The sequence below is a fragment of the Haliaeetus albicilla genome, chromosome 21 (assembly GCF_947461875.1).
Source record: "Haliaeetus albicilla chromosome 21, bHalAlb1.1, whole genome shotgun sequence".
Lineage (NCBI taxonomy): Eukaryota > Metazoa > Chordata > Aves > Accipitriformes > Accipitridae > Haliaeetus > Haliaeetus albicilla.
In genome coordinates this window covers 2568144-2580710 of record NC_091503.1, presented here as the reverse complement: position 1 = coordinate 2580710, position 12567 = coordinate 2568144, and the positions used below count along the sequence as shown (strand labels likewise).

At 43.7% G+C, this 12567-nt stretch overlaps 1 protein-coding gene across 6 annotated transcripts in view; it reads left to right on the top strand.

The window, feature by feature from the left end:
• The first annotated feature begins 355 nt into the window (after positions 1–355).
• The window catches only part of CTNND2 (catenin delta 2), a 658470-nt gene continuing 646258 nt past the window's right edge, over positions 356–12567 (top strand). For 5 of the 6 annotated variants that reach the window (XM_069808868.1, XM_069808866.1, XM_069808861.1 and 2 more), the window contains exon 1: positions 1685–2166. In XM_069808868.1, the coding sequence (XP_069664969.1) occupies positions 2130–2166 (37 nt within the window). In that variant the 5' untranslated portion in view covers positions 1685–2129. Of the gene's footprint in view, positions 724–1075; positions 1130–1684; positions 2167–12567 lie in introns of those variants that run through there. The other variant, XM_069808867.1, reaches the window with a different exon arrangement.

The following is a 12567-nucleotide window of genomic DNA, read 5'->3' as shown; positions in this document are numbered from 1 at the left end:
ACAAAGGCAGGGGAATCAACTTTTGCTTCTTGCGTTAGACGCGGAAAAGACTCGGATGGACAAACTCTTAACTACTACAGATTTGTTTAACTATTTACCGTTACAGCTTCTTGAATCGCTTAAGTAGGCTCCTCTCAGCACTAATTTTCTCTTCTGTTCCTATGGTGCCTCTTCGAGTAGATGACGACGAGCGTGCTTATCACCAGGCTGGAGACACCCGACAAATGAGCTGGCCTCGAGGCAGCGCGCAGAAAATCCGGCATTTAATCCTTCCCCAGGTAAACGGCAGAGGCAGAACGAAGACAAGTTGTGTAGGGAAATTAAACCAAAAAAAAAAGAGAGGCCGGGGGTAGAAAGTAAGCCTTTCCGGCGCTGGACACAGCAGGACAGCGGTGAAGGGGAGACGCAGCCCCCGGCCTCCTCCTCCTCCTCCGGCGGCGAAGCGGCGGGGTGAGGCGACCGCCCCGGCCCTGCCTGAGGTGAAGTTCCCGCTCACCCGCCGCCTTCGGGGAAGCTGCCATCAGGGCCAAGCGAGAGGTGGCAGCAGCGAGTCGCTCTGCGACCGGCGGCGGCGGCCACCCCTCACCGCCAGCGAGCCGCCTCAGCCCGCCGGCAACCGACCGACGCCTTTTTTTTACGAAGCCCCGCAGGCTGCGAAACCGCCCGCCTGCCATGATTTCTTCAGTCAGCTCGGCGGCCGTTCGCTAGCGGGAAACGCGCCAGGTGAGGCGACCGGAGGGGCGCCCGAAGGCAGGGCTCGCACCCGCGCTTTTTTCCTGAGGGGGAGGCGGCCGGCCGGGCGCTGAGGGCCCCCGCGGGGAGGTGTGTGGGGAGGTGGGCGGGAAGCGGGTGCCGGGAATCGGCTGCCGTCCGTCCGTCCGTCCGTCCCTTCGCGGGGGTCCGGGCCCTGGGCGCAGGCAGGCGGGTGGCGGAGCCGGGGGGGGGCGTCGCCCCGGGGCCTCGGGCCGGGTAAAGGGGCTTTTCGGCTGGTCACTGGGCTGGCTGCGAGAGCGGGAACGAGCGGCGGTCACCTCAGGCGACGGCTGGAAAAGCGGGTGTTTTTTTTCCCCCTCAGGTGGCGAAACTCCGCGCGGCGAGTTAGGAGGACCGATGGAATGGCAACTTTCAGGTGAGTGCTGGCAGCTGCGTTTTACACAAGTTTCTCCGCAAAGGGTTAAGCGTGCGCGGGAGCCAACGCGACTTCCATATTCCTTACCCTCGTCGCCGGCAAGAAGTCTTCCGAAGAGGCGGGAGAGGGTTTTTTTTTTTCCCCACCTCGGCTTCCCGAGGCCGGGGAGGGAGAAGCGAGCAGGGGACGCGGCTCCCGCTTTCCCTCTTGCTTTTACCGTTCGGGCTGGCAGACCGCAAGTTCCAGTCACCCGACCCGAGGCGGCGGCAGCCGCTGTCACTGACGGGGGGGTGGTGGAGGGGGGCTGTTCCCGCCGCCCCCGGTACGCCAGAGACCCCATCCCCGGGAGCGGGCGCACACCGGGCCGCGCCCCTCTGCGGCGAGGCCGCGGCTCCGTGCGGTGCGAGGCCGGGGGGGGAGCCGGCCCGGCCCGGCCCGGCCCCGCCCGGCGCCGGTTGCTCGGCCGCGCTCCTGCCGGGGAGGGGACGGAGGGAGGGAGGGGCGGAGGCGGGCGGGGAGGCAGGGCGGGCGGGAAGGGAGGGAGGGAGCCGGGGAGGCAGCGGCAGATGCTGCGGCGGCGGCTGTCTCTCCTTCGGCCACATCCCGCGGCCGGTGCGCCCGTCAGGCGCGCTGCGCTACGGCGGCGGCCGCCGCCGAACAGCCTGCCCCAAGCCGCCGCCGCCGCAGCGGCCCCGCACCTCGCCCGAAGCGGCGGGGCGGTGGATGCGGAGCCCGCCTCGCCCCGGCAGCCGGCGGACAGTTGTCCTGCGGGAGGAGCCGCTCGGAGCCGGAGCAGCGGGTTCGCACGGACGCGGGGAGACGCGGGCGCTACACGCCCGCCCCGCGGCGGCGGCGGCGGGGGGGGGGGGGGGCGGCAAGCCGAAGATGCTGCAGCTGGGCAAGGTCAGGACCTTGCGGTGAAGCCCGGGGCCGTCGCTCGCCCCCCCCCTCCTTCAACCCTTGCCTAGCGGACTGAGGATTTGCTGTTGGGTTTTGGTATATGTTTGGGAGAAAGGAGGCTGAATCGGCGCCGATCGGTGAGTACGACAGGCGCCGTAATGGTGCCAGGTTATCCACCCCCCCCCCCCGCCCGCCACACACACACACACACACACCCTTCCCGCTTGCGTGATATTTCTTCTTGGTGCGGGCTCCTGCACCGCTCCCCTCGGCCAGGCAGCCGGGCTGGGCTGGGCTGCGGGGAGCTGGGGTTGTGCCTTCAGCGGAGAGGTAACAAAAAGTGCGTTATTTTCCCTTGTTTCTTCCTCCCGCGCCTCCCCCCCCACCCCCCCTTCCTCCCTTTCTTTCTACGTTAGTCGTTGCTTATGTAGGGCATCCGCGGCACCGTGTCTCCCGGCGCCCTGCACTAATGTGCTCGTTACGGCAGTGAAGTCGTGGGCCGGGGAGGAGGAGGAAGAAAGAGGAGGAGGAGAAAGAAGAAGGGGCCGGGGGAGCCGCGGGCGGGGGCAGCGCCCGGCCCTGCGCGATGGCCCGGGCCCTGGGGCGGCTCCGAGCGGCGGCTGCTGCTGCTGCCTCCGTGTCTGTCTGTGTGTCTGTGTGTCTGTGTGTGCGGCGGGGGGTGTGTGTTTCTTCTTTGAAGCCACCGTCTGCGAAATCCTGCGCTCGAGGAGCGGGCGGGGGGGGGCGGGCGAGCCGGGATGTGCACTGTGATGTTTCGTTGATCTATGTTTAATGGCTGAAAGGAAAGATGCTTTTCTTCCCTTTACCCTTACCTTACTCTTATTCTGGTGTGTAATGTGCTTGCATCGATCGGTCAAAGCGTAGCTTCAGCTGAATCCAGTCGCCACAGAGGAGGTGCAGCAGCACAGGCAGTACGTGTAATACACAAATTCGTCTGGCTGGGGATCTTGGAAGAAAATAAAAAAAACCCTGAAGAGGGATCGTTTTAGAAACCATGTTAAATTTCCCCTGCAAATGAAAGACTGGAATTCCATGAAAGACTGGAATACAGCATCTTGTGCAGAGGCATTTTCTTTCTCACACTTTAAGTGTTAGGGTATGCTTTGTTCTGGTTCAGGGTGTCGTGATTAACCCTATGCATTATAGTAAAATATCCAAAACTTGCAGAAAAATATTTAGAAATGAATAAGCCCCTTTATTAAACACCCAGCTGTTAACTTTGTCGGCTGTAGTAACTGATACTCGTGCCCCTTAAAACACGTATGCCATTTTATTGGCAATAACAAGATAAAGTAGAAACTTCACACTGCAGGTTTATTTTCACAGTCTGTATAGGTAGTCCGTATGTAAAGGGAAAACAGTGAATCGGCCCGAGCTGTGGTTCGTAGCAAACCTCTCCATAGGGAACGTCAAGACTTACGTACCTCAAGACAGCGAGAGGACTACCCAGAATTATATGGAGTTTATGTAAGTCTGTTGTGGGCTTTTGCAAAATCAAGAGAGGGAGAAATATCTTCGTCATCCTGTATTTAAGGATGTATTCATCCTGTCTTAAAAAATGAACTGATAGTCTAACTCACATAGGCTGGGTTGATATTTCTCAAACAGTCCAGTTAATTGGTCAGTGTATAAATGACATGGCATGAGGGAGTTAGGTGCCGGTCTCCAGGGAAAGCTGCTGCACATCAAACTTGTGGGCCTCTGAGACTCCAGTGGCTTTAGGGGTTCTGTGAGCCTATGTACCTTTACACAGGTTATCTGGGGAGGAGTCCCAACCCTAAACCCAAACCACCTAGGAAGACTGTGCTATATGAGCAAAACTCGGACATTCTACAATGATCAAATAGCCTTGTAAGACTAATTGTGAGCCAAGTTGGTAAAGCTGTCTCTTTTCAGTCTGTGAGTGACTTGACCCTTTGGGAGCCTTGACTGGCTATCGGTCTGCATCCTGCAAAACTGCAGAGAACTTGCGATAGATCATCCTCATTAGTAAGAAGTTGATTAATGGCTCGGGACTGTGTTGAATGTGATTATGTTGAATGTTGTAGTACCGAAAGAGGAGATCGCATCTTGATCACGTTGTTCAGAGATGGTTTTTGCAGTCTGTTATGTAAGAGAGGCTTGGAAAAAAAAAAAGGGAGGACTATGTTGTGTGTACGTACCAAAGGAAATACCCCTCAGAGCTGCTGGTAGCAAGCAAAGTATTTATTTCTGAATGTCAGTTGCATGACTTTTTGCGGATTGCCAGAAAGATGCTTTTGGGAGGGAACTCCAGCTACCGTGCTCGAGTTCTGTTTGTCAGGTACCTTAACGGACGTTAAAAGCAATAAATAGCTCATCAGTGACACAAGCTTGTGACTTTTGCTGTGTTTTTTTGAATAATGCTACTAAAATAATTTCATCCTCACATAATGAACTCTGGCAGACAGCCGCACAAAACGGAAATAGTAGCAACTAAAAAAAAAAAGGTGTTTGCATAATTCTGTTTTGCATAATTTACTTTGCTGATGGATGGTATCAATTTAATGGCTGTGGTTCGGTGTTAAGTATTTGTTTCTCAAGACACGTGTAAAATCAACTTATGCTACAAAGGAAGTGCCGCAGCAGCTTATTTTAAGGGTTTTAAGAAATGCATTTTTAGGTAGGGCTGTAAATGGAGCAGGTAACAGAATCAGCAGAACTCATGAGTATTAAATTTTGCACTAAATTTCAGATACATTTTCTATTTCATGGTTCAGTGTGATACAATTTTTAGAGCTTATCACTTGTGGAATTTCCAGGATATCTTTGTTAGGATTTCAAACATACATTTCAACAATTCCTAGAAGCAACTGTTTTCAGGAGTATCAGCGAGATAAGGAAAATACTTTATTACAATACTCTTTACTTAAATAAGGACCTGTGGTTTTGATGCTTATTGATTGTGCTTGTAAGTCATGAAGAGCTTGATATTTCAAGTTACAGCTGAGGTTTGACAAAAATGAAATTGATTGTTTCTCCCCTTTGAAGGTCTCAGTAAGATCTTATTACAGGATGAGTTTTGGATGCTTATTTAACTGCACAATATTAAATTTAGTAGTCTAATTATTAATAACATACAAGTAAACAATAAACCTTAATGGAGGCAGCAGTTTTAAATATGGTGCATTTATTTTTTAAATCACAGAATGACTCTCAAATAGGACTAAAACACATTTGCTTCTAAATAAGAGATTGATTTTTTCCTGACATAAGTCATTACACCTACAAAAACATTATTTTTCTGACCTTTTTTTTCTTTTTTTTTTGGGGGGGGGGGCACGATGGGAAAAGTTACTTCTCTTACGTCAGTAGGAAGTCTCCATGCAAGACAGGTATGCAATCCTCTGCTCAGGCAGCGCAGAACCACATGACCCTTTGGCTAATGGCTCTTCTGTAGTTAGGCTCACTTGAAAAGAAGTCTGAATGCAGCATGACACATTGAAACAATTTCTTCTATCCCCTTGGGATGTGCTAACTTGGTGTCATGAATGGGTTGTAAAAGCAGATTGCCTGACCAGATTCTCCGGCAGTATGCTGGACAAAATTTAAGTTCAATAAAATTGAAGAGGAAATATTGCATCTGTTTATATGTAAACTGATAGCCATGTTAATAGATAAATTTTTTTATTAGTATTATTTGTATTAGTTGCCAGTTTAGAGTAAAACTAAGAAATGGAGAAACATCTCATTATCTATAAGAGCAAGTATTTAATATTTGTTTAAATTGCTCTTGGCATGCTAACTTCCAGTGCATCCTACTGGCTCTTAATCTGCCTATTCTACTTTACAAAATTCAATTATACTAATAAGCAATAGCTTCAAGAGACATAAAGCATGGAAGAGCTTGTCCTTTTGGCCACTGCCTATTTTATTGACATTTCTGGAAAAAAACCCAGGCTTCTAATGAAACTTTAAAACTTTGTACTTCTCAGACCTACCAAAAAGGTGGTAGCTTTTTTTAATTCATATATGAAATAACCATGTTTGATGTTACATTTTATTATGGTTTATTGCATTAGCCATAATAGTTCTACTGTAAAAGAAACCATTATTTTCCATTTGTTTTCATTGATTTTGGGAAGCCACAAATATGCAGACTCCACTTTGAGTAGTAACATCCAAAATCAAGAACATCTGAGAGCCAAAGGGGCTTGTCATAAAAGGTTCTCTAGGGGAAGATTTTGCATTTTTCCCCTGTTTCTTCTACATTCCCCCCTTTACCCCCCCCTTCTTTCTCTTCTTGCCAAGTTTGCAGTTGATTTCTTCAGCTCCCAAAAATCTTCACAGTACAGCAATATCCTTTTGGTCAGGAAAATTACTTTTGGAAACTGACAGTAAAACTTAAATTTGTCTGTTTAGTGTAATGTAAACATATTCTTTTTTCAGCCATAGGTACATTCTTCTGTCCTAACATAGTCAATCATTGTTCAATTAAGTAACACCAAAATATCCCTTTAAGGCTGACTTTTTGAAGGGAGCCAAATTAAATTAGGCAGGTAGCGTAAATAGGAATTTGGATGGGGTTCTTAATTGTTTTAAACCCACTGGATGAGACTTAACTCTTACATATTCATTTATATAGGATTAATTTCTTTTAAATTACAAAGATTTTGAGGAATTAATTAGAAATAAGTTTCAGTGTGGTGGTAGAAAATTGCTGTACCTTTTAGCACCACTAGAATTATTAAACCTTGTAATTTGCATCCTGTAAAGTTATATGCCTTCTATCACAACCAGCAAGTGGATTGGAAGGGTGACTGGCAAAGGTCTCGGAGGTAACTCCAGGCTCCCTTCATACAATGAATTTCAAGGTATGTATTGTATTTTAATTCCTGCTTCCCAAGAGAGTACATCTACAATTTTTGAAGCTGGGTATCTGAAAGGCGAGAAAATATGCACTAGATGTTGAAAACAGAACATGTGAACCTTACAATTTTTGTTTATAGTTTTCCACCAAAATATTGAAACTCGTGAGTGTGTGTGTTTCTGGTGTGCTAACTGATCTACAGGTGGGTTGTTTTATTTTTTTAAATTTTTACATTATTTTAGATTTCTCTGTGTGAAGAGTCTGACTTCTCTGAAGATGACATACACAATTATATGAATCAAGTCCTGCCATTCTGGTATTTTCTGCTAATGTTGTACTTGGCTGGGTAGTAATCGGGTTTCTTTGAAAGCAGGTTGTTGTTGTCCCAGTCAAATTTGCTTGTTTAAAAATAATCATTCTTCTTGCCAAGAGGTTAACTGTTGCTTTACCTGTTTGGCATATGGGAAGGCAAAAGTCTTTTCACGCTCAATTTTGGCATGAAAAATGGCATGGCATTGGATATAGAGGTTCATATTCAGTGAAAAGCAGAGTGAGAAGGCAGAAGGCTAGGTCAGAGAATGGGTTATCTAAGGAGACAACAGCTTAAAGGTTTTCAACAATGGAAATGGTTCAAGGTTAGACATGGAAAGTCCAAGCCCTGGGCAAACCTTGTTGTTCTCTTGTATGCCAGAATTTTTAGAGAAATTGAGTTCTTTAAATAAGCAGATACCTGCAGGCATTCCTAACACCATCTCTTTCTCACTTATATTTCTTACAACAACTCAACTTGAGGACAGCTTTTGAACATGCCTAATGGCATCATCTCATTTCTCAATGGCGTGATACCTCTGAGAGTGAGATTCTGTGAGATCTAGAAGCCGAATTCTCACGGAAAGTGGGAGTTGGGCTCCTAAACGGTGTAGATGCTAGATACAGAGTGGATAATCTAGTGAATTCTTACAAATCAAAATCTAGGTCAGTCTATGAGCATTTTGACAAATTTTAACAATATGAGTAGTGATATTTGACACTTTCTGAACATTTCTGATGAAGTACCTGTATCCTTGATCACCACACGATGGTAAGCTGAACCTTCAGTTCAGTGCCTAACCTTGTCTGACCTAGAGTGCTTAGAAATGCAGTGAATAGAACAAAAAAGCTTTGGGAATTTTAAAAAAGTTTGTGCTTTAATGAAGGAGGTTGACAGTAATTGATGAATCGCATAATTCCTTCTATTCTTACTGCAAATGGTTTTGAAGCTTGAGTTACAAGAATAATGTGACAATGTGACTTTATATGTGGATTTCCACTGCAGTGCTGATGTGTGTCATCTGGTGGTACAGGGAAAAACTTGGAAGCATGATAGCACATCTCTTCTTTGTAACTGTCAATAATATAGAAGGCCTAATGCATTCTCAAAATTATCATTACAATTAGAACAACAGAAGACAGCTGGCTTCTGTTTTGTTTATTTCTGTCATTGAACCACGTTCATAGCATTAATGCCCAACAGAAGGATTTTGAGTAACAGAGTTGGAAGTCCTGCTTAGAGATCACCAAGTTAATTCCCAAATGCTTCTCAGCTATGTCTACGTGATTTTCAGAAGGTAAAGTTTGTTTCGCTGTGGGAAAAATAGCGTTTGTAATCTGGCACAGACCTCATTAAGGATTAACTACTACACATGCTTTTATTTTGCTGATGACATACCGCATCCTATAGTTGAATGCGTATGAGATTGCGCAACACCCTTTCCTCTTTTTCTCCTGTATAACTGTGATGGTCCCCTAAAGATTTTATAGGTTCACAAGTACGTATTTCTGGTTGAAAGTGTTTCTGACAAGCTTGGCAGCTTATTGCACTTATTTTCCACTTCTGACTTCTATTGTCTTTACCAAGAACAAGTAAAGTATCGCACAAAGCCTCAAGGGTGTTGGGGGACTCTGACTTTAATCTCTTCAAAGAAGGATGGACAGGTTGAGTTTAATTAGGAACATGCATGTCTAATCAAAGGGTAAATTTAGAATCACAAGTTTTAAGAACTGGTGTTAGAGTCATGATACCAAGGAATCTTTTTCATATAAATGGGAGCATTGAACAGAAGCCATAGTATATCTGAGAAGCCTCAGGCACTATTCTGTTAAGCAATTGTTTAATACTCTTAGGTAAATAAGTCTTTTTAATATGTGTCATTACATGTTTTTTTTCAATAAAAACAAATTCCAAAGCATGCATTTCTGTTCAAATTAGGGAAGTTTGTTAGCCCCTTTGTGTTTCCACTGGGATCCTGCACACTTAATTCTCGATGCTGACTGTCACAACGAGCACTCAAAGGACGGATAATACTCCTCCTTTCAGAGAGGAACAAACATTTTCTTGTATTCTGTGTCACCTTAAGTAGCATAGGTCTGTGCAGCAGTTACTTTATGTGGATGAAATGGAAAGGTATGGTGTAAAAGTTAACCTTTACATCTCATCTTTGCCTTTTTGAGGTTGAGTTGCGATCAGTTGTCTTAAATGTTCCCTCTCTGTAAATACCTTTTAATGAAAAGTAGCCAAGATTAATCAGCTTTGTAATTCTTACTCTTCTGTCTCTATAAGTCTAGGAGGTACAGTGCATGTATAGGTCTTGCTGTCTTTTTTTTTTTTTTTTCCCCAGTCTGTTTGAAGAGGTGTGAATTTTTGGTAGTAAGTAATAGGTATTTCTTCTATTTCATGTGTATTAGTATAAAAAGACTTAAACCGAGCAGAGAAGACACCTGGTTTTGAGTGGTAAAACCAAAATTCTAGATGTTGATCATGATTTATGGCTTCAATTTAGCTTAGAATGGCTAAAACTTTGCACAGTTAGATTAAGTAAAGCAATTCAGTCTGACTTCCAAAATAAGGTGTTTTTTGTTTTTTTTTTTTTTTTAATTTTAGCAAGTGCAACTTTAGTATTTGAGGAATATGCTATACGTGATGCTTAATGCCAGCTAAGTGCCATATAGACTTGACCTACTTTTAGGACATCTTGGATTTTTGAGGTCTGGCATCTCTGACCTCCTGAACACGCTGGTGTCATTTCATTGGAAAGCCTGCTGGGCAAAGTCACTTCAAAGAACCTGATTTTCCTGTTTGTGTGTGAAATCCTTATATATATTTACTCGTACCAGAACTGGCTGGTGAGAGGGAGCAGGGGTTTCCTCTACGACATTGCTCGGCCCATTGGAGTACTCAGGCTGACATCGCTGATGGATCGCTCTGTCTGAGACTCTCAGCATGGTCTCCCCTCTAAAAATATCCAGTGAGGAGCTGCTTGGCTTTTGATCAGTGGTGATGACAACATTTCAGGGACCCAAATGACAGATTGCTGGTGATCTATTGACAGAACAGACTTGGAGCAACAATGTTTGTCAAGGAGCCAAAGACTCAGCAATATAAATTGCTTTTGCCTTTTTTTTTTCTTTTTTTTTTTTTTTACTGTGTATCTAGTGTCCAAAGCAGAGAGAGAGATCTGAGATACTGTTAATAGCAAACCAAAAAAAGGCCAGGGGAGGAAGGTATTGTCAATGAATAGGAAAGATGCTAATTCAGTCTTTTAACATAGGTAGTTGAGCCAGTCTGATGATTTCTAGCAAATACTTTTAGAAAGACATTTTCAGGAGTGCTTTGTTTACAAAAGTGTATCGGTTCTCAGAGGACATCTTGCACAGATACAAGCAGCAAAACATGCATATGTTCGACTTCTATGCTCTAAGCAGGTACAGAATTAGTTGCACCTGTGTCAAATGTTAAAATTCCTCTTTTGCGCATGTGTTACATAACTTGCATATTAGCCTCAAAAGCAATGTAACTTTTTATTTCCCCCCAGGCAAAACTCAATTGTATTCTTGTTGAATTTGGTAACAGAAGTCTAACTGATTCAACAGGAGACCTGTGCTTTACAAGATGTACCTTAGTAAAAATATTTTTATCTCTTTATTAAACCTTCTTTCACTGGACTCTTCAATAATTCCACAATCTAATGTTTGTCATGACACAGTTGTGGTTTGTTTTGTGTTTTCTTTTTTTTTGTTGTTGTTGTTTGGTTGTTTGGTTGGTTGTTTTTTTTTTTAAGAAAATTGCAGGTTTTACAGTGTTATCGTGAAACAGGCAGGATAAGTAATCTCAGTAGTAGTTTATAATTCTTATACTTTAGAACTCATAAGTTTTTTCCATACCGGGTTAATTTATTATTTTCCAGATTTGATCAATATATGAGTTCCAGGTGAGGGAAAAAATGGTGGAGGAGTGTGAAAGAGAAGGAAAAAATCAGAACGCTAGTTTGTTTATCTACCTTATCTTACAGACATATCCTTCCTGACCTGTAGAACAGTATAGTTCTGGAAGTATAAGGTTTGTTTACCTGATACTGTAGTATGCTTGTCAAGAAATGGTATTGCTTACTAGGAAGTTGTATAGATCTCTAAAACAAGTAACTAAGTTTATGGAAATATATGTTCTTTGGAATGAAGCAATTATTTGTTCCCCTTCTGCTGTTTATAAATTCACTTATAATATATTTAGCATGCCTCTGGTAAAATACCAGGACTGTAATAAAGAAGCAAGGACTCCTGATTTTTGAAGGACTTAATATTCTCATCATAACATTTAAGTATCCATGTTTTTCAAATACTTTTCTAATAAATCTTTATTTAAATATGGTCTTTTGGTTCTACTTTGGATTTAATAACTACATAGTATTGGCAGGTGGCCAAAATTTAAGCTATTTTGCCACATGGTTTTATTTAGGAGTGTCTAATTTGTAGTGTTATGCAATATAGTCCTAGAGAGTGAGTGGTTGGTATGAAAAAGCTGAGTTGGCCAGGAAAAGCGGCTGCTCCCATTCAGAAGGGAAATCAACCTCAGCAGTCAGTGGTAGATACAGCACCTTGGATTGCCTCTGTAATTCATCAAGCACCTTGCCTGTTGGAAGGGTATGAGTTGAGACCTATGTTTGATTTTGGATCAGCTAAAGGAGGCAACATCACTGCAATAAATCCTCTACTACTTCAACAGAGTTTGAGGATAGCTAAAATAATTTTTGTTTTGTATTCCATTCCCTTCAATGTGCAACTTACAGTAGTTTATCTGAAAGGGTTAGAGACTTGTGATTTATTTCACAATACCAGGTTTTAGATATAAAGTGTATTTCTGAAGCACAGCGATACATCTGCATTTCACAGGAACAGTTGGAGAAAGGAAGGCCAGCACAAAGCTTTTTCTTCTTTGCACATGAATCATTTTAGAGCTTCTTCAAAAAGGTGACTTACCCTGCTGAATGAATTTATAGAACATTGTGTAATGTTTCTGATGTTTTAATCTTCACCTTTTTCATATACGTGTAGAAGAGAAGAATAAAAAGGGACTTGCAATTTAAGGTCTGAGCATTTATACATCCAAAACTTTTGGAGTTTGAAGATATATGCAGAGTTTTTAATAATACCTAAATATGAGATTCAAATATTACCCAAAACATAACAGACATATAAAGCAGTACTGCCTTGCTCTTAATTATTTCTGTCAGGCAGGCTTCCTCTTTTGTAAAGACTTTTTGTTCAGTTGTCTTGAAACAGTCATTAATGGCTTAAATAGAATATCATGGAAGTTTCTGTGTACTCCTGAATTCTGTTGTTGCCTATTTTTTTTTTTTAAATTACTTTAAACATC